The sequence below is a fragment of the Dama dama genome, chromosome 23 (genome assembly GCF_033118175.1).
Source record: "Dama dama isolate Ldn47 chromosome 23, ASM3311817v1, whole genome shotgun sequence".
Taxonomy (NCBI): Eukaryota; Metazoa; Chordata; class Mammalia; order Artiodactyla; family Cervidae; genus Dama; species Dama dama.
The window spans coordinates 67,501,638-67,523,000 of record NC_083703.1 but is presented as its reverse complement, the minus strand read 5'-3'; the positions used below and the strand labels follow the sequence as shown (position 1 = coordinate 67,523,000).

The following is a 21,363-nucleotide window of genomic DNA, read 5'->3' as shown; positions in this document are numbered from 1 at the left end:
CGGATGTTAAAGCACATTTAATATAGCTTGCCATCATTTGAACAAGGGGATGTTAGCACATTCAGTGTAGCTTGCCATCTTTTGAACATGGGGAGGTCTCATATTTTAAAATCCTCTAGCTCTAATTCCTCACTGAAGAAAAAACCGAGAGAGGATTATCCTGGGGTCTTGTCCCTGAGGGACGACAACTTGCAACAGCTGAGCGGTGGCTGCTCCTTTGACGGGCTTCTCTGCAGGGCTTTCCAGAGAGGTTCTGGAAGTTCCCCAGGGGGTTGAACTTTGCTCTGATCCTTCCTTGGAACATGGTCAAGCCTGCCTGCAGAAGCACGTTCTCCAGTATAAAATAAAAAGGTAACAAAAAACCAAGTTGCCCATTTAATGAACTAAAAAAAAAATTCCGGCTCTAATGATTCAGACTTATTCTCTCTCCTTTGTTTAGAAGCCTTGTGGGGGTTGGTGGGACATGGGTTGAGAGAAAGGGGACAAAGATGACGACCCAGGTGACCCCCTGGGTCTGTCCTATTCTCCAGCCCATCAACCCTGCTGCCTCTGCGTAGCCAGCGGGGGTGCAGAGACGGGGGTTCTGGAAAGGTCAGAGCGCTGTGTCTCCTCCATGTTCTCTTCCAACAGCCAACCCCCCAACCCTGGAGAAGAACTGGCACAGTGGAGCAGGGCTGGCACTAGAGTCAGGGCTGAGATTCTACCCCAGGCCCACCGGTGTGACTCCGAGCAAGGTGCTTGACAACTCTGTGCCTCAGTTTCCCCATCTGTCACCCAGGGAAAACAAAAGACCCTACCTCACTGCATGCTTCTGAGGGTTAAAAACCATCATGTGTATAAGAAAATGCCTGGAAAAGCACCCGGTACACAGTAAGCATTCACTAACCGGGAGCTCTTCTTTTTGTGATAGTTATTAAATGAATATTTGTTATTAAAATCAACCTGAAGACTAATCAAGGAGTGAGACTGAGGGAATTTCTGGGTGGTCCAATGGCTAGGACTTTCACTGCTGAGGGCTCAGATTCAATTCCTGGTTGGAGGACTAAGGTCACAGGTCATGTGGCGTGGCCAAAAAAAAAAAAAAAAAAGAGTGACTTTGTGCTTGAAATGAGAGAACAGAAGTTCAGAGCATGATCTGCCAGCCCTGTGGACAGATGGGAACAGATCCCCAAAGGTCAGGATGGCACGAGTCGGTGCCAGGACTATCCCCGGTGCCAGGGCTGCCCCCGGCCCCACAGCTTGTCAAATGAGTGGACTTGATCAGGCCCAGCAGGTTTGTCAGGGTCCCCTGAGCCCAGGAATCCCCTTTGTTTCTTTAATACGGATCCACGCCCTCCGGCCCAGCCCTGCCCTGGCAGACCTCTGAGCTGTTGGCCAGCTTCTCCCCGAGGGCCCGCTTATGCTGTCTTCACAGTATAAGACGCTCCGGCTCCTCCCTGGAGGGCCGAGGAGGTCATCTGTAACAGAGGAGAGCCAGGTCTCTGGAGGCGTTTGTGTGTCCATCAGTGGAGGAGCCAAACTGGGGTCACAGGGGAGCACCTCACTCACCAAAGTCCTCTCCCCTCCCTGGAGAGTCTCCCATTGCCGTCGGCCATGGCCACGGCCCCACCGACGCCAGGAGAACCAGGCTGGGAAGTAGTGAAACGCTGGATCTAGGGTGACAGGGAGATGAAAGAGTAAGCGAGGGGTGGGCAGGGAGAATGGGACGGGGGTGGGCGGGAGGTTCAAGGGGGAGGGGACATACGAATATTTAGGGTTGATTCACGTTGTGTAGGGCAGAAACCAACACAGCATTATGAGGCAACTATCCTCCAATTAAACATTAAAAGGAAAAAAAAAAAAAAAAAAGAATGGGACAGGATTCTAGGGCAGAGACCAAAAGTCTCCTTCTCTGACCCCATTAATGGTGCACTATAAACACTAGCATGTGTAAAATAAGATAGCTAGTGGGAAGCTGCTATCTAACACAGGGAGCTCAGCTTGGTGTTCTGTGATGACCCAGAGGGGTGGGATGGGGTGCGGAGGCTCAAGGGGAGGGGATATATGTATACATAGAACTGATTCACTCGGTTGTACAACAGAAGCTAACGCAACAGTGTAAAGCAATTAAACTCCAATAATAATAATTGGACACAAACAGGTCAGGCTACGTGATTTGTGGCACCCATTAAAAAAAGGAACATGCAGGGCCCCTTGTTCAAAAATTAAGAATTAAAAAAAAATGAATTTCAGAGGACTCCCCTGGAGGTCCAGTGGTTAGGATTTCATGATTGCACTGCCAAGGGCTTGGGTTCAATCCCTGGTTGGGGAACTAAGATCCCACAAGCCACATGGCGTGGCCAAAATAAATTAAGAATTTCAAGATGAGGACAGCAGAAGGTTAAACAAAGCGCGAGGCTCCCCTGAACAGGCAACCTTGTGGGACTACACAGGTGACCGCTGTGAAGCTGGCTCTGAACACAAAACTTGGAGTGCGTAGCCAGGTGTGTGGCTTTCTGGGAAAGGGGCCCTCAACTGTCAAGGTCGTGACCTGACAAGGTTAAGAATCAGTGTCTCTGAGGTTGAGTGAAGGCTCCTGCTTCTTGCCACCGCCTCTTTTCTCCACGTGGACAAGCAGTGAGATATACGGGCTGACCTGGGGGCGGCCGTGGTGGCCCTGGGGACAGAGAGAAGTGACGTGTGAGAGATGGCATTTAGGATGTTGCTGATGGACTGGACGTGGGTAGGAGGAAAAGACAGGCATGAAGCCTGACTCCTGGGCTTGCAGCTCAGGCAGCTGGGCCGACCAATGGCAGCGCTCTTTGTGGATATGGGGACCAGCTGGGCAAAGACGGGGTGCTGTGTTTTGCTTTGTGGGGTAGCAAAGGGAAGGAAGAATCCCATTCTAGCCATGAAAAGGCCTCGAGTGGACGGATAACAGCTCAGAGGGTAGATTAGAGCAAGAGGTATTTGGAGTCACTGGCATAGAAATGGCATTTAATCCCATTGGGATCCCAATGGGATTAAATGCCATTTCTATGCCAGTGTGTAGAACTCTGATACTCGGGCAAATTATTTAACTGCACTGCCATTCCACATTCCCTCATCTGGGACTCTGTAAATGAGCTTGCGAGTGCCTAGCAAGGGTCCTAGCACCTCTTAAAAACCCAGTGACTATCACCCATTATTATTACTATTACTGTATTTTTTTAAAGTTTTTTTTTTTTTTTGGATGTGGACCATTTTTAAATTTGTTACAATGTTGCTTCTCTTTAATGTGCTTTTTTGGACCTGAGGCATGTGGGATCTTAGTTCCCTGACTAGAGATTGAACCCAAACCCGCTGCACTGGAAAGCAAAGTCTTATCCACTGGACCACCAGGGAAGTCCTGTTATTACTATTACTACTGTTATGATGTCATTTGCCTTCTTCTTACAAATATCTATGGAGCCCCCATTGTGTCAGGCATTGCTGTGGATGCTTAGGAAGAGAGATGTCAGTTATCGAGCATGTCAGGGATGTTAAGTGCCATGGCAAAAGAAATTTTATAGCAGAGTAAGTGAGGGGGAGAGAAGATAGTATTAAGGAGATTGGCTGGGGGGCCCTACTGAAAAAGTGACATTTGAGCAGGACCTTCGAGGTGAGGGATGTCTGGAGGAGAAGTTTCCAGGCAGAGGGAAGAGCCAGTACAAAGATTCTAAGGAGAGTGGTGGGAGGTGAGGTCACAGAGATGAAAGGCAGGGGGACCTTTGCAAAGAAACCCGTTATGGCAGGGGTGACTGGTCCTCTAACCTGCAAAACCAGGTCCCCCACACAACAAGGCAGAAGGTTCTCTGATGGCAGAGACCTCAAGCTTTCCAGCACAGTGGAGGGAGCAGACTTCTAGGATGGCAGCCGCCCTAGGCTTTGGGCAGTGCTGAGGCTTCTGGTTCCAGCCCTCCAACCCTCAGAGGGGCCTCACCAGGCAGAATAGGCTCAGCAGCAGGGCCTCTCCTCCTCTTGGCTGTGGAACATCTCCTCCTGGCAAAACTCGGCAGGGTCTTTGCTCCAAGGCTCCCAATCAAGGCATACATCTGAGTCATTTTCCTCTGAATCTGCGGAGGGACAAGACAAGGCCACTTGGATGGTCACTTCTTATCTCCTATTCCTGATGCTAAAGGAGCCCCCTTCCAGATACAGGCATCCTTGCAGCCTTATCTGAGCTCAGGGGGCCAAGGCAGAATCATGACACAAGAGACAGTCCTCCCAGGAAGATTTCAGGGCCTTGAATGGTGGCCAGAGACCAAGAAAGAAGGCTGGCCCACGAAATAGCAACCTTCTAGAAGAAGGAGGACCCTAGAACGTCCCTGGTGGTATAGTGGGTAAGAATCCGCCTTCCAATGCAGCAGACACAGGTTTGATCCATGATCTGGGAAGATCCCGCATGCCGTGGGTCAACTAAGCCCATGCACCATCACTATTGAGCCCGAGTTCTAGAGCCTTGGAGCTGCAACTACTGAACCCGCATGCTGTAACTACTGAAGCTGACAAGCCCTAGAGCTCACAGTAAGGAGAAGCCCATGCACTGCAATGAAGTGTAGCCCCCACTTGCCCCAACTAGAGAATGCCTGAGCAGCAACAAAGACCCACTGCAGCCATAAATAAATAAATTTTTTTTTCTAAGTGGAAGAAGGACCCTAGAGTTGAGGAAACGACCTACCTGCATTGAACATGGTCCAGGAGGGGACACTGAGGAGACACAAGCCCGCCCGCCCACCTGTTCATCCATTGGTCCACCTGTCCATTCATTAACAAAGATCTGAGTATATGTGTCCAGTGGTTTTTCTCACAGCACTGTTCTTTGGTGAAGCACACACACACTAAAATACTCCAGAAACCAAGTGTGCGTCCATCACAAGAGGTCTGGGTGACAAAGTGTGGCGCACTCACACCGCAGGACCCCTCCATCCTGTGGCTGTTACACGTTAGATCTGTATCCTTCTGCCTGCAGGATGTCTGTGGTGTATTATTGGGTTGGCCAAAAAGTTTGTTCAAGTTTTTCAGTAACCTCCTTCCCAGTGAACTTTTTGGCCAACCCCAATCGATGGCGTTGCAGAGAAGTATATGATAGAATCCCTTGAATTTTAGAAAATTTATGAATTTTTGCCTAACTAAAAAAATTATGACATTTTGATTCCACTTGTTTGATTTAGTATGAATAGAATGCTAGGTTTCTAATTTAAGAAATAGATGTGCAATAGGTACAAAGGTTTACTGTATAGCACAGGGAACTACAGTCAGTATCTTGTAATAACCTATAATAGAAAATGATCTGAAAAATAATATACATATTCAGTTATACATATACATGTACGCATTGTTTGTGTATATGTATAATTGAATCACCTTGCTGTGTACCTGAAACATTGTAAGTCAATTATACTTCTATAAAATATATAATTAAAGAAAAAAATCCCTTTTTAAAAAACCCAAAGAACACACCTCCCATTTTTTAAAAACTCTACATGTATTATTAAATGGGCACATGAGCTTGCTGACATGGCTTATCTCTGAAAGGCAAGTTGAGAAAAGAAGGCAAATGGGAGAGATTATTATTTTTTCTTGGTATACTCAAGGTGTTTCACTGGTTACAGAGAAGTAAAGGAGGCTGAAAATAGCCCCTCAAATGCAGACCAAGAAAAGGCCAAGCCTTGATTTCCTCCTTTGTAAAATGGGCATCATAATAACTTCTGGTATAGACAGGGTTAAGTGACAAGTAAGATATGTTAAACAGTCTTTCAACTACGTTAGCAGTTACTGTGATTTAAAATCAGTGTGATGGACTTCCCTGGTGGCCTAGCGGTTGAGAGTCTGCCTGTCCATGCGGGGCACATGGGTTCAATCTCTGCTTCGGGAAGACGCCACATGCCACGTGACAACGGAGCCTGTGCGGCACAGGAGAAACCACCGCAATGAGAGGCCTGCTCACCGCAGCTAGAGTAACCCCGCTCGCTGCAGCTAGAGGAAGCCCGCACGCAGCAGCAAAGACCTCGTACAGCCAAAAATCAAACAATCAATCTTTTTAAAGAAGAACTGAGATCATTAAGAAAAATAAAATCAGTGTGATGAAGTGACTTTTCCTCCCAAGAGACAGTGACTATTTTTTGAACACATTCTCTGTGCTGGGTTTTTTTTTTTTTTTTTTTAAATGAAGGATAATTGCTTTACAGAATTTTGTTGCTTTCTGTCAAAGTGCAACATGAATCAGCCGTAGGTACACATGTATCCCCTCCCTTTTGAACCTCCCTCCCATCTCCCTCCCCACCCACCCCTCTAGGCTGACACAGAGCCCCTGTTTGCGTTTCCGGAGCCATACAGCAAATTCCCATCGGCTGTCTATTCCACACATGGTGATGTGAGTTTCCACGTCCCTCTTTCCACTGTGCTAAGGGTTTTACACGCACTTTCTCATTTGATCCTCTTAACAACTTCATGAAGGCAATTACCAGTGTTATTCATCTTTTGCAAGGAAGGAAGCTTGGAAAGGTGAAACAACCAGACTCCCACCAGGCTCCCACCAGGCTGTGGTAGCTTGGGACTCAAAGGCAGGTTCCACAGTCCTGTGCAGTTCCGTCTGGGGCCCTTGTTCAAAGGCAGAGTTCAGAGGCTACCTCCTGCTTCCCCATGTCAGGCTAGGTATTGGAATCGCTCCCCTTCCACTCTTCAGGGCTCTTGCCTCTGCTCTCATCTCACCAGGCAGCTCCCTCCTCCTACCCACTTGCTCCCAACTGCACTTGGAAAAGGGCCTCTGTCCTCATGGGATGCATGGGTGCTCAGCCCTCTGCCTTCTGGGCTCTGAAACTGCCCCGCTGAACCGGGCCAAACAGGGATGGGGAGTGGGGAGCCAGAACTCCTCTTGCCTGCTGTTCATACTGGATTCCAGACCAGACTGACCCCAATCAAGAAATCTAGGGCAGAATAGAAACCCCTGGACAGGGTGCCCGGAGTCCCAGCCCAGCAAGCCCTGGCAGACTCAGACCCTGGGTTTGAGCCAATTCTCAGCACAAGGACAGAACAGACCCAGTAATACTGAGAATTCCAAGAAGACAGGGGTCCTGGGGAGGCCTGCTCCCCTCACTTTACGGACGGTTTCTCTTCATTGCAAAATTAACAAAAGGATGTCTTTCAAACTGCCACGTGAGATGTCGGTGGGTGAACACCGGTCAGAGAAGGGGTCAAACAGGGCAGGTTGTGGATGGCTTAGAGCTGAGCCTCCAAGGAGAAGGAATTGCTGGAGGAGGTTATTGAGTTGGACCCCAGGGACGGTGTCCCACCTTCCAGAGGAGTCACCCAAAGCCACGCCTACACGTCCTCTAACCTCGACACTGCCTGGATTACTTCTCAGCTCTCAAGCGCCTGCTAGGTGCCATGTGTGTCCATGTACCCTGCCCTTGACATGCATCTTTCCACAGGCCTAAAGGGAAGGGGCCATTATCCTCCCCATTTTGTAGGGGAGAAAACTAAGGCTCAGAAAGGACTTGTCCCAAGTCACACAGCTGGTAGGCGGTGGAGCCCACACGGGAAGCAGAGGGCACCCTCAAGTGTTTTATAGGTGTGTAAGCTTTGGGCAGGTTGCTTCTCTCCAAACTTCACTTTCCTCAATTGTACGATAGGGATTATTTCACAGGGTTATCCTGGGGATTAAATGAAATAATACACATCAAGTGTTTAGCACCAGGCCCCAGTACAGTTTTCACAAAAAGCTGTTATAACTAAGGGCAAGGCAGAAGACTTCCCTGGTGGCCCGCTGGTTAACACTCTGCACTTCCAATGCAGGCGGTGCGGTTAGATCCCTGGTCGGCGAACTAAGATCCCACATCCTGTGTCTCATGGCCAAAAAGAAAGCAGGTGGTGGGGGGCGGGGACGGGGAGGGGCGAGGCTGAAACCTGGGCCCACCTCCCCTAGGCGCCAGAGAGGCGTGCTTCTACTGCCGCTACCCCGACAAGGGCTCTGCCTTCTACCTGACACCGTGACACTAGCCCTCAGCCTGCGGTCCACCCTGGGAATCGAAAGAGAACGCACTTCAGACATTTTTCTGGAAGCCCTCGCTGGGAACTCCCAACTGCACAATTCCCCGCCCCCTCATTGGAGATCGCGGGACAAGTAGGCGGTGAACTGCTCCGCCCGCCTGAACACCATCTGAGCAGAGCCGGCAGCACACCCAGCGCCCTCCCTGCCCAGCTGGTCAAAGGTGATGGGGCGGCGGAGCAGGAGGTGGGGGTCAAGCGGTCCCCAGGAAGAGGTCCCTGGGTGAGGGGAGCGGCCGGAGGGGCGGCGGGAGCCTTGGGCAGCAGAGTGTCATTCCTGACGCCCCGTCCCCGCTGGCCCACCGCCCCCAGCCTCCCTCAGGCCAGCCTCGCGCTGCCTCCTGCTCCTCTGGGTGGTTAGCTGAGTTCAGGACGCATGTCAGCAGGCTTCTGGGTCCCACAGAAACCCACATCCTCCCTGCGGCACGATCTGAGTCGGAAACCCTGTGAGGGGTGTCTGTGTGCGCATGCGCGCTCAGTCACGTCCGACTGCGACCACGTGGACTGTGTGTAGCCCGCCAGGCTTTTCTGTGGGTGGGATTTTTCCAAGCAAGAATACTGGAGTGGGGTGCCATTTCCTACTCCAGAGAGTGGTCTCCGGGTACCTGCTATATGCCCAAGGCTGCTGTACCCATCCAGCTGGTTGTTGATTGAAAAAGCACCAGGCTGAGGGCAGAGAGGGGCTGAAAGCCAGCCCAGGCTCTACTCCTGGAGCCTTGGCCCTGGCTGCGTCCACAGGAGGGACAGCACTTACTGCTTCATCAGCCCAGAGGGGCCACCTCTTTCCAGCTTATACCAAAGACTTACCTGCTAGCGGTGGCCCTGAACAGACACCTTGTTTTCTTTTTGTATTTGCTTGTTTATTATTAAGATTCAGTTCCTCCTAAATTACTGGTTGGTCACAAAAACAGAAAGTGTTCACTATCATGCTGACACATTTTACATTTGATACCATCTTTCATACAAAAAGTATAGTTCTGTTATTGCTTATATATTTATAAATACAAAAATAAAATATATTTTACATATATATATTTTGATATTAATAGCTCTTATTACCAGTGCTACATGATTACTGCTTATTCAGAAACCATGAATTTTGTATATATGACAACCAAGTCCAAGTCCATTTCTGCTCCAGGTTTATTTTACCATAAATGTATTTTTATTGTAGTGCAATAGTAAATTGTTTTATCTTCTATCTAGAATACCTTAACCAAATGTGCAATCACACTCAAAGTAATTTCATACAGACCAAAGACTGTCTGTACTAGCGATGGCCCTGTGCACAGACATGCACATATACGTGTTGTTTCCCAAACTCAAGATTCACTCTGGGACTCCAGGTTCAGAAACTCTAAACTAGCAAGTCAGTCCTTTCTCTTGCAGGTGACTGTCTGTTAATGCAGAGCCAGCAGCTAGAACACCTGAAGGAAACCCTTTTCTTGACAGTTGTTTCAGCAACCCCACCCTGTTCCATGACCTGCCCAGCTCCAGGATTAGGGCCCGGCCTGGGCAGCTCACCTTGGCTGAGTAAGAAGCGTAGCCAGATGATCAACAAGAACAGCAGCAAGGCCACGGGCAGACAGAGCCAGAACACCAGGAAAGAAAACGTCAGCTCGTTCACCAGTGGCACCAGAGGATACTTCATGGTGTGTGTGCGGCTGGGCCGGGCCGGGCTGGGCTGCCCTGGGGACCTGGCGGGCCGGGCCACGCTCTGCTCTCAGCCCAATTGTGACTGAGCCAGTGATGTAACAAGGAAGCCACTTTGTCCTTCAGGCCAAGAGAAAGCTGTTCTGGACAAGTGGGCAGAAGCTAGGGTTGTCGGACGGTTTGAGAACAAAAGCCCAGGCTCCCAGGCAGGCCAGCCTGGGTTTAAATCCCTGTAAGATGCTGTGGGATCACAATCCTCTTGCTTGTTCAGAAATCATGAATTTTATATATACGACAACCAATTCCATTTCTGCACTTGGAATTTCCTTACTCCCCAATCCTCTTGCAGGATGGAAATAATCCTTAGCACGCCAAGGTGCTAAAAGTTAGAAAAAATGGATACAAATTGCCCCCAGGAGGGTGTTCACTTATCTGAGGTCACAGACTCCTCCTGGAGCCAGCCAGTAAATGACTATTATTTAATCTGGAAACTTCTGTATCTCTCCTTATTAGGGTTTTTGGTGAAGAGCTTCTAAGACTTTGAAAGTAAAGTGAAAGTAAAGTTGCTCAGTCGTGTCCTTTGTGATCGCATGGACTACAGCCTACCAGGCTCCTCAGACCATGGGATTTTCCAGGCAAGAGTACTGGAGTGGGTTGCCATTTCTTTCTTCAGGGGATCTTCCCAACCCAGGGGTCGAACCTGGGTCTCCCGCATTCCAGGCAGATGCTTCACCATCTGAGCCACCAGAGAAGCCCCTCTAAGACTAACCTTGTTCTTTTATCTCTCATTCTTTCATTTGTAAAGTAGCCAGGAAAGCTCCATGAGTCAGGCCCCACGGCAGGAAGGAGGCCCCAGACTACCCAGGGCCCGAGAGCACCTAAGCAGGAGGGAGGCTCTGGCCAGGCTGGGAGCCTGATGGGTGCAGGAAGTCCGCTTGAAGAGTGGCTGCTGCTCGTGGAGGGGAGGGAGGGAGGGAGAAGCCTGGTATCCTCCAAGAGAGTGCTTGGCCCACCTGCCTCAGTCACTGCCTGCAGATGGGGGTGGGGGGAGGGGACCTAGGAAACAGGCCGATTGGCACGGTTCACCCTGCTTGGCAGAGTCAGAACCTCTGGGGGTGATGCTTGGACTCCACACATCAATGGGCAACCAGTCTGATGCTGACTTGATTTTGAGACCATGGCATCAAGTGAAGCACAGGTTGGAAAGTCAGGCAGACTCAGTTCCAGGCTGGGGAAGCAGCTGCAGGAAGCGGGTGGTAGACTTAGGGGAGACATGGAGTGGACAGACCTCCTTAGAAGACACTGGCCAAAGAAGAAGGGCAGGGGGGTACACCACTGTAAAAATGGGGCAGGTGTTAGGGAAATTAAAATAGAGGAAGTCTTATTCAGGCTTCAGAAGCAGGAGAGCAGGCCCCTGACTTACCTGGACATTGCCTGGATTCCAGGCCTGCTTGCAAGCACAGCAAGTCAGGCAGCACGTTAGGTAAGAAAGGGAATGGGCCTTGGAATTCTTGAGCCCCTGGAGGTCTGGCCAATCCCCCAAGGTCTAACAAAATCCTATGACTCACACGGTGAAATGAAAAGCATTGTTAAAAACTAAAGTAAAACCAGAGCTGCATTTTTGCCTATAAACTGATAGTGATCAGTTTGCAGCCTGGGTTTATAAGCGGGAGCCCCTAAGACTGCAATTTGAAGTCTTTCCCATGGGGTGGCCACACCACCTGGGACCCTTTCCCAACCGGGACTCCAGATTGCTGTTAACCAGGGACTTCCCAGCGCTGTTCAAGTCTGGATGTAGGTCGGCCCAATTTGGTGATATATATGCTGTTATTTTCTCTATTGTTTCTTTTAATGACTATATATTGAAATTAAGTCATATAAGCTATAAAAAGTTGAAATTGTGTGTAATGAGTGGTTTAAAAAAATCTAAAACAAAAGTAAAAATTGAACCTAAAACAAAACTAAAATTTCAGCAAAACAGGTACTTCCCTGGTGGTCCAGTGGCTAAGACTTTGTGCTCCCAATGCAAGGTGCCCGGATTCCATCTCTGGTCAGGGAACTAGATCCCACATGACTCAAGAAGAGATCCCCCATGTCACAACTAAGACCCGGCACAGCCAAACAGATAATTGAAAACTTTCAGCAAAACAGTGGGTAACAGCTGGGGCTCGGAGAGCCAGTGTGTTTAGAGGGAATCTTAGTCCAGCTGTGGAATGACCAGAGTCCCCAGCAGAGGTCAAGGCAGATGGCATTAGAATGTGTATCTTCAAAGCATGGTCCCCTGGTGAGCTGTGCCACTGAGGACCCTAGGGCCAAGAGTAGAGGAGATGGGTAGTCTGGGTTGGGATGATTTCTCGGCCCTGGGTCCTGAAGGGGCTGGGGTCAGAAAGAACTGGGCAACGTAGCTGAGACAGACTTGAGCACTCATTTCCAGACCCCAAAACAGGGCCCCCGGGCAGTCAGCCACCAGGACACAGTGGCAGGTCCTGGGGGGAGCAGGCGTGGACGCACGGCTGCAGCGGAGGCAGCTCCCAACCCTGGCTTCCGGGCGTACTTTGTGAGAAGTCACACATTAATATCACGTGGTCAGCAGCAGGCTGGCGGGGCAGCTCTGGGCAGAGGCCAGCACCATAGCTGTGTGCTCAAGTGGCACAACCACCCACCACCTGTGACCTAGGCATTGGGTGCTAATGGGCCCCATGAAACGTGCTGCAGCCAGCTCTGTTCAGAGGACCAGTGGGCAGAGGAGGCCCCCCCTCCACCCCGGGTGTCTGCTTTCCTGACTGGCCAGTCGGACAGAGCTCGGATCTTCCGCAGGGAGGGAGCACAGCTGGCATTTCTGGTTCTCAAGACACAGAGAGCCAGCTAGCCCCATGGCAACTGCCAGCCTCTGTCAGGTGGGCCTTTTGACAGCAGTGCTTTCGTTACATGACCTCCTTTCAGCATAGAAGGCCAAGTACTTTTAACTTTAAAAAATTTTATGACATCTAGAAAAGTGGTATGGAAGAACCTATTTGCAGGGTAGGAATAGAGACTGCAGATGTTAAGAACAGACTTGTGGATTCAGCAGGGGAAGAAGAGGGGCGTGAATTGGGAGAGTGGCACTGACATGTACACAATACCACGTGTGAAATAAACGGTGGGTGGAGGCTGCTGTATGCTCGGTGCTTTGTGACGACCTAGAGGGAGGGCTGGGGGGAGGCAGGGAGGGAGGCTTGAGAGGGAGGGATATATGTGTGTGTATATAGCTGATTCACATGGTTGTATGGCAGAAACACAACCCTGTAAAGCAATTATCCTCGATTGAAAAAAGAAAGTAAATAAAAATTTTTGAATTTTAAGTATTTCGTGATACTCTTACAAAACCAGGGTAAAAACCCACTGATGTAAGTTCTGAAGCACACCCATGCAAGAGTCAAACCAAAAGCACACGTGACATTGTTAGATAAGAATCTCCTTAAAATTTAATTGACTAAATGTATTACATTCAATATTCCATGGGTTTCTTCTGGACAAAGGGTCTGCATAAATACAAACAAGCCTCTGGGCCTTCTTCCCTAACCGACGAAGAGGAAACACAGGAGGCGAGGGTACACGGGACACCTTCATATTTACATTTTGCCTTTACTTTACAGTTCAGTGCCAGAAATATTTACAGAAAATACAATAAGAAAAAGATCATGTCTTGGCAACATACCAAAATTCATACAAATTGTGTATATGATTTCAAGCAAATAATGATACTGTTTATTTTTTAGCCACAACTGCCAAGCCCTTCAGAGGAGAAAGATGTTCTTGGTCACTGCAAGAGACAAGGACTTGGGAAACTTGGTTTGCTTCAACAAATATTTATTGGGCGCCTACTGTATGCAAGGCACTGTGGAATCCCAAATTATATCTTTCCCTCACCGTTAAAAAAAGAAAAGCATCTGAAAAAACATGAGTTGATATTCTGAGAAAAACACTATACAGTACATGGCTTCTTTTGCTACTGAGAACCCACAGTTTGATTCCACATTAAATGGGTGGATTACCTCCCATCTCTCCATCTCGGGACAAGAGGTTGTCATGGAAATCCCTCAATCAGACCATCTAACACAACTTACCGCTTTATGTAAACATGTAAACCAATTCTTTTTGGAAAAATATAACCAGAACAGGTTTTAAAATGCTGAATGAAGAACAACCAGCAGGAGTGTCAAATTACCTCTGATACATTTTTTTACTGTCCAGTGCGAAACATGTCTTTGAGCAAGGCTGACTTCCACTTTCTTTGGGTAAAGTTCTACCTTCCAATGCAAGTTAAGTACTCTTGAAGACTCTGCTTCTCTAAAAATCACTCTGCAGAACTTGACAAATGTTTCCTCAGTGTATATAGGAAGTAACCACTCATGAAGGCCTCACATGTGCAACCTGTAGCGAACTGACGTTACTGGCCCAGAGACGTATTTTGTTTTATAGAGTCCAAAGGGCTGCCTCAGGGCAGCTGAGGACGTGGAAATGCAGGACAGCGTGCATGCGTGTTGTGTATGTATTGCCAGGAAGGGAGGGGGTCAACCTACCAGTAACAATTCCTGTCAAAGGGCCAATGGATAGGAGGGGGTCTCAGGAAGAAGCACTGGACAAAGAGAGCTGGCTGAACAGGAAAACGCAAAAGCACTCCTCACTGTCCTTGGTGTTCTCAGGCAGACAAGGGGAGAGAGCCCCTTCCCCTCAAATGTGAGAAGGGACTACGAGGGGCTACCTGCCTCTGTCCCTTGGGTAATACATTCCCCGTCACCAAATGTGACATTCATCCATGACCTGGTTTACCTGTTACATCAGCAACTGAACTGTTCAAGCCAAAGACCCCCCCAAAGGTTCTGAACCTCTGTTAGCAAACATCAAGTGGACTATTAAAGGTTATTCTTGGGACTAAATATGCCCCTCTGGCATTATTCTACTCAAAGTGATTTTTACAAAGGCAGTTGAGAGATCTCAGTGACCATGAAACTCACACCTACACTAGTGAAAGGTCCAAGCGTACTTACCACTCCCTTTTTAGGTAGATGTGAATTTGAGCAGAAGGAGCCAGCACCTGATGAAGTGTGCATACCCTGTATTCTGTGCTGTATATACTGGGGTTTCATGCCTCTGGGAGCAGCACAGCCCTGATTGCATCCCGTCTTCCCTGGAAGACCACAGAGTCTTCCAGATCATAACTGCACTCAACACAGTTGTTCTCTGACTTATCAAAGCCACTGGAATTACAAAGAGTTGTCAGAAATCAGAGCAAACTGAAGCCTCATGAGGCCCACCACTAACACGTACACCACAGTACGCTTTCCTGACAGTAGACCTATGCCAAAGGCCAAAGTGTCATCTCAAGGGTCACACTGAGGAGGCATACCTACACCAGCTATTTTTAGCTTCTGGAATGTTACAAGTTGCACATTAATTTATAGCCTTCTTTGCCCACACCTATTAGAAAGAAGGGCCCATTTTCCCCCCAAGAAATGTCAATCTGGAATTTCCATGAAAGTTGTTAAATCTCACTCTATAGCTTAGTAGCTGGGCAACTAATTTAAGAGTAGAACTTACTAATCATACATCCCCCTCCCCAACTGCTACCATCTAGGAACATCAATTTATTATTATTATTATTTTGGGGAACATCAATTTATTGCCCAGATTAAAAAGAAAATCAAATGTTATACCCTGAATGGAAACTGGAGTCATAGGAGGAGGAGGTTACCTTTACCTGAGCTTAAAACAAACCGAAGAAAAAAGGTGAGGCAAACTTGGAGAGCTGCTATGCCCACATTTCTTGCTCCTAGATATCAATATATACTTCTGGAATAGAAATATCTGCACTGGGAGTTAGGTCCTACACTATCCCCTGTCCTCTAAGTAAACTACCGAAACATCGAACCAAACAGCTCACTGTAGTCCTGACCTACAGAATCTACTGACATCAGAGTTCAAGTAGGAAATCACCCCTTACACAATTGTGATCATTCCTCTTTGGACTTTTAAATGTCACTTATCTTCTTAGCACAAAATAACCTTAATAAAAAAGAAAATAACATAAATATTCTTATGCTATTCTTAATAAACATAAGAATAGGAGAAATGAGCAGTGTACACCCTAGCACTGTAACAGGAATCCTTGTAAGGGTGTTCTGGGTCTGGCCACCTCAGAACATTTATCCCTGGCAGGAAAGTAGCAGCGAGGTAACAGAAGTATTTCAAAAACCTGGGCAGGGATCTGTCACGCCTTCAGCTGGTGAAGTCCAGAAAATATGACAACAGCTGTTTCTAAAAGCAGCCACCCCAGGAGGTGGTCTCTAATGTTTGTCAATTATGATGAAATCCAGCAGCTCTCTAGAGAGATCTGAATTAGGAGCATGGAGAGGCTATTTCCTGAACCCCAAATTAGAATCCTTCATAAACTACTGCAGTTTCCTGCTTGGTCCTGAAATAAGAGACAAGGGATGAAACCAAAAAATGTTTAAACCTGTGCCATGAATTTATATTTCTTACTATTTAACCAAGAAATTACCAAGGAATTACAAACGGTTAACCTGTCATTTTGTCTCTGAGCTAGACAATAATGAAGAGGGGGGAGGTGTCACTTCTGACTTTTAACTCCACAAACTCCATCTGTATCCCTGTTAAAGGACCAGGCCGTGCCTCCATTTCAGATCCGTTCCTGGGCTGCCCAGAAACTGAGGCCTTCAGACAGACCTTTGCAGTGATGAGAATAACTTTTTGAAATCTAGAAACTATGAAATATTTTGATATTAGACTGAGCAAAAAAACACTTCTGTTCCTTTCTGTCAGTTCGATTGCTGGATGACAAATGGACCACAGTGAGTGAGTGAGTGAGCAGAAAGTTGAGATCTCCTTCCTTCTCCTCCATGCTAGCAACATGAGTCTTTAAATGTCCTGGACGATTCTGAGACAGATTTTAATTTTGAACACAACCTCCTAAAAAGTGAGGTATAAAACTATCTTCAACTTCTAATCTGCAAATTTGAAACTACCAATGCACGTGTTTAACTGAGATGCATAAAAGCCTTTCTCCTCAAAAGGCTTGTATTTAACTAAAATTGTCACTTTTGAAAGAAAAGTTTATGGCTAAAATGTGTATCATCATTACCAGCAGGAATATGATTGTGTCTGGGAGCCCATTTCACTAGAAAGCCAAAAAGTCTTCTCTCAAATGGGTTTATAATGTGTCTCTTCTATTCCGGTGATTATACAGTAAGCTCTTGGGGAGTGATTTATTTTTACAGTGATCACCTATCAAATTGCTTTGCTTTGATATTATAGCCCCAAACTAGAGTTCAATAGTCCTAGACAGACAGTGGTCTAAGAACTGCAGTTCTTGAGTCCAACCTCCTGAAAAAGTGAAGTGTAAAACTCTGGCTCCAACTGTTTGTTCCGGTACTTGTTGACAATGTCGGTGATCTTCTGTTTCCGGCGGACATGTGGTGGGCTGTAGGAGTCACTCTCCAGTCTCTTTCTTCTACAAATATTAATTACAGTCTGCCTTACCAGAAAACCTTGAAAACAGAAGGTTTTCATTCAAATCAATGTGAATAAACAGGTAGCTGGGTGAACTCTAAGTATTCAAGCAAACTATTTTCGGCAAACTCAAACCATCTTACTCCATTTACACAACTCCTCACAGAGATAGATAAAACTGTCAGAAGAAACACAATGATGAGGAAAAACAGAATCAAACTCTAGCCTGACAACCCATTTCCTGCCCATTACAAACAGACTATATTCATTTTCCAATACTGGAAGTTTGTGAATTAACAGTTCTGCTCGTACTTACTAGATTGAAGCACACTTCAAAATAGAACAAAATATGCTTCCTCTTATAAATAAAAGCCACAGCATTTTCTACATGTGGGACCTATTAAGTAATATTACCATTTCCTATTTCTACTTCTTTCTGGTTCATAAAAATGTTAAATAAAAAGAAAAGAAAGAAAGAAACTTCAATCCTTCAGCTACATATGAGGCTTACCGAGTGCTCGCCTACTGACAATCATCCCGTCCACGAGAGGGATGACCATGTTAAATTTTCCAGTGGCTCCTTGAATTTTTATCCGGAATAATCCAGTGTTTAAAGGGTGGATGAAGATGACAGGAACTTCTTTTTCAAGAGCAGTAGATCTTAAGAAAAGAAAACAACACTCCTTTTACTCCAGATATTCAAGAGCTGTAGTCCCCCATGTGTGATATAAGAATACCACGGGAACTACTGCCAGGCAGTGTTTAGATGAGCCAAGTGATCAGTCTGCTCAGAAATCTTTCTGGGAGGCCATGTGGAAGCCCCCGCACCAACATCTGGCCCTACATGCCCATCATTCGGGTTAGCCTTTTGAAGCTGACAAAAACAAGGGCCTAAAATTGTGCTTAGAAAACCACTGGGGACACCGGGTGGAAGGAAAGGCCAGAAAAATACATCGTGCGGAATAATCAATCTAGCAGCCAGCTGTGGGGCTTTCACTCAGTTCCTCCTCCTTGTAGGGAACAAAAATGGAGCTGGCCAGAGGGCAGGGAATTCTACCATGTTCAAGACTAGCACCTCAGAGCAAGTGGGAAGGTAGCTTAGGCCCACTAAGGGAATCCCTGACATAATTTTTTAGGGGCTGGGGAAGGAGGCTGGGAGCACCTTAGTCTGGGGCAGTTGCAGGTGTCCTCCTCAGCAGAGGAGAAAAACGGCTGAATTTTGACACAGCCAAAGCCCTCAAAGCCTCTGAACAGGCTACAGGTGCCAAGGCAAGCAACCATACCCATGGGAGACTGAATGACATGTGTGTTGGGGATACGCCAGTGCATCCAGACATACCCATGTAACTCTCTGATGCTATTTGTCAGGGTTTTGGTTTGTTTTTGTTTTGTAACACAATAAGCCTTCTTTCTAAAGTGATTTTGGCCAAAGCAACAGAGTCAATTTTTCAAGACATCTAATAAAAATCAATCCTATACTAATTCTGTCCCCAAGACAAATTGAAAACTTTGCTAAACTACTAGTAAAATACAAATTTTACAGTCCAAACATATTATAGCACTTTTGACCTAAAAAGTAAAACAACAACAAAAAAGAGCACAAGACACTTAAAAGTTCTCTTCTGAACTAGTTCAAGTAAAGTTCACCTCATGAAATCTCTTCTGGGCTCTTTAGCAAGTCAGTGTCAAAAAAGAAGGCTAAAAAGGAGTTAGAAAAACAGGACTGTTCTGTATTAAAAGGGACCTGAAGGAATGAGTACCAGATACAAGGCTGAAATGGGTGCTGGTTTAAACAAACCAGCTGCAAAGACTGTTTTAGAGGAAATGGAGAAATCTGAATATGAACTGGCTACCAAATGAAATTAAGGAACTATGATTAACTTTATTACTCTGATAATGTTATCTTTATATATTTGAAAAGTGTTAATTTTTCAGAGGTGTATACTGATGTATTCAGAATGTTAGAACATCTGTAGTTTGCATTAAGATACTTTGGCATAAAAAACAGAAATTTTAGGAATGATTTGCCCTATTCTAGAAATTTAACATGATAATGTTAAAATAAGCCATCTTTCTAACGTTAGACTAAATTCATTTTATATGCAATATAAACCAGAACATGGAAAATAGAAGGAATTTACTCAAAGTTAAAATATCAAGTTAAGCTTGATATAAATTATTTGTTTAAACAAAAGACAAGACAAGCAAAAAGCTTTGAGATAGTAAAGCCTGCACAGACACATTTGTACTACTCTGTTTTTAATCCATTTTTGTGCATGAGCAGCTAAAATAAAAATCTTAATATTATAATAAAGTTAGTATCCTGTTTTATTTAGAAATATTTTTCCATTCAATAGCTCATGTGATGAGGATACTTTAACTGCTATCTATCCAGAATGTTTTGACCAATGTAACTCCATTATTTCCATCTAATACTGCCACTCTATTATCACTCTTCATTAATACTTGTCTCCACTTTTCCATCTTTCTGCCTCAGATAAATGTAAAACAGCAATTATGCCATTTAAAAATCCCTGCTAATTTGATCACCTTGTGCATTCATCTACAAACTTTTTTGATTCTTTCCCCATAATTATGTTTACTTCTTATTGCCTTCATCCCTTTTGTTTCATTAAAGTCATTATTTCTTAATTAAATTACAATCACCATATTATAAAAAATAGCTTTCTCTATGCTTAAAGTCAATATTGATAAACTTCAAGCAAGTAAGGGAGTACCTCAGAGAAGTGCTACTATTTGCAGTAGTTTCCACACCAGTACTGATTTCTGTCATCAGGTCTGAGAGGGGAAAGTTTTCTGGAAGAAAATCATGGCATTACATTTAATATCTCCCTTCAAGAAAACTGAATTTCCTAAACTCTTTACATAGCAGACAACAAATATATGGACTTTATTCTCCTAAAACATATAGTCCTAAATATTCCTCACAAATTAAAAAAAAAAAATCCCTCAAGGCGTATTTTAGAAAAGTTCATCTAAAGCAGAGAGTTTTTAAAGAATGTAATCTATAGTTCTGGAGGGCTTGGAAAGAGCTTTAGAAGTGTTAGAAAGCAACCATTATACTTTCCTATGAACTCTGAGCAGAATGAGATTCTAGGGTAAATACACATTTCTAATGTTCTTGTGCAGCTTACATAAAAATCATGAGAAACATATTCATAGTGGAATCCCTAAGGACCAATTAATCTGAAACAAGACTGTGGAAAGAGGGTGAGGAAGGTGAACTCCCTTCCCCTTTCCAGAGGTCCTGGGGTGACTGGGAGCCACATGAAGTGGGACCGAGTAGCCAAAAACCAGTATCTGCTATACCAAGAAGACCTAAAGGCTTTGTATCCATCAATCTTCACGACTATGAAATAAGTGCTGGGTCATTCATTTAACAGATTAGTCACCTAAGGCGTAATGAAACCCAGGCTTCCTGAACTCCAGTCCCAGCTCTTGGCCACCATATAGGGCCTATGTTGCCACTCCTTTTAGACATTCAGCAAGTCACTGTCATCCTACCAAAATCTTGTTTATGGACAAAGTCCTTGCACAATACCTATATCATCATAGCGTTCCACCCAGACTACAGAAACTCTTGTCTCGGGTCCAAGGGGAGGCACAGGGCGACCCTGAGGCAGCTTCTTCATTCTGGAGCTGGGACTGAGCTGTATGAGGCAGAGAAAAGCAGAAGAGGGTGGGGAAAAAACTGGCTTAATAAAACTACAACCATACATTCATCAAGCTACCCGAGACATAAGGATCAGATCATGGGAAGTCACTTCTGGAAAAAAGTATAAAATACATTTGCAAAAAAGCCCTTCTTTGGTTTCTCTGTTTATCAAGTCTCAAACTAGAACAAGGCAATGAAAGTCTAAAATATTCAAATAAAAAAAAAAGATAAGCAATACTGAACAATTATAACTGACATTAATAAAAACAAAATTTGCATGCTACATCTTAATGAGCACTTAAGAGGATCTGAGTCTATCTCTGTGACCAGAAGGCAGTATGTTTTTTCCATCAGAGTAACATCATTGCTCCTCCTGGGGATCTTTTCAGTGTTGAATTCTTGTCAACTGCTTTTCCTGTATCTACTGAGATAATGATATGAATTTTTTTCCCCTTAGTTTGTGAGTAGTCTGCAAAGTA

At 45.7% G+C, this 21,363-nt stretch overlaps 2 protein-coding genes across 3 annotated transcripts in view; both read right to left on the bottom strand.

The window, feature by feature from the left end:
* Nucleotides 1-3,954: 3,954 nt before the first annotated feature.
* On the bottom strand, nt 3,955-10,030 carry ADIG (adipogenin). Its single transcript, XM_061125848.1, has 2 exons — nt 9,571-10,030; nt 3,955-4,073 (listed from the first exon to the last, which is right to left on the bottom strand). Exons 1-2 carry the CDS (start codon nt 9,695-9,697, stop codon nt 3,955-3,957), a joined length of 246 nt encoding a protein of 81 aa, XP_060981831.1. The 5' UTR covers nt 9,698-10,030.
* A 6,874-nt stretch (nt 10,031-16,904) lies between these two features.
* RALGAPB (Ral GTPase activating protein non-catalytic subunit beta) overlaps nt 16,905-21,363 on the bottom strand; it is an 84,692-nt gene continuing 80,233 nt past the window's right edge. For both annotated transcript variants that reach the window (XM_061127270.1, XM_061127271.1), the window contains exons 27-30: nt 20,771-20,879; nt 19,947-20,025; nt 17,720-17,868; nt 16,905-17,246 (exon numbers count right to left, since the gene is read on the bottom strand). In XM_061127270.1, the coding sequence (XP_060983253.1) occupies nt 17,053-17,246; nt 17,720-17,868; nt 19,947-20,025; nt 20,771-20,879 (531 nt within the window). In that variant the 3' untranslated portion in view covers nt 16,905-17,052. The remainder of the gene's footprint in view (nt 17,247-17,719; nt 17,869-19,946; nt 20,026-20,770; nt 20,880-21,363) is intronic.

Excerpts from the sequence above, each read along its gene's own strand:
- ADIG (XM_061125848.1), bottom strand. The coding sequence starts at position 9,697 with ATGAAGTATCCTCTGGTGCCACTGGTGAACGAGCTGACGTTTTCTTTC. Across the intron at positions 4,074-9,570 it reads ACGCTTCTTACTCAGCCAAG|ATTCAGAGGAAAATGACTCA; the intron begins GTGAGCTGCCCA and ends GTCCCTCCGCAG.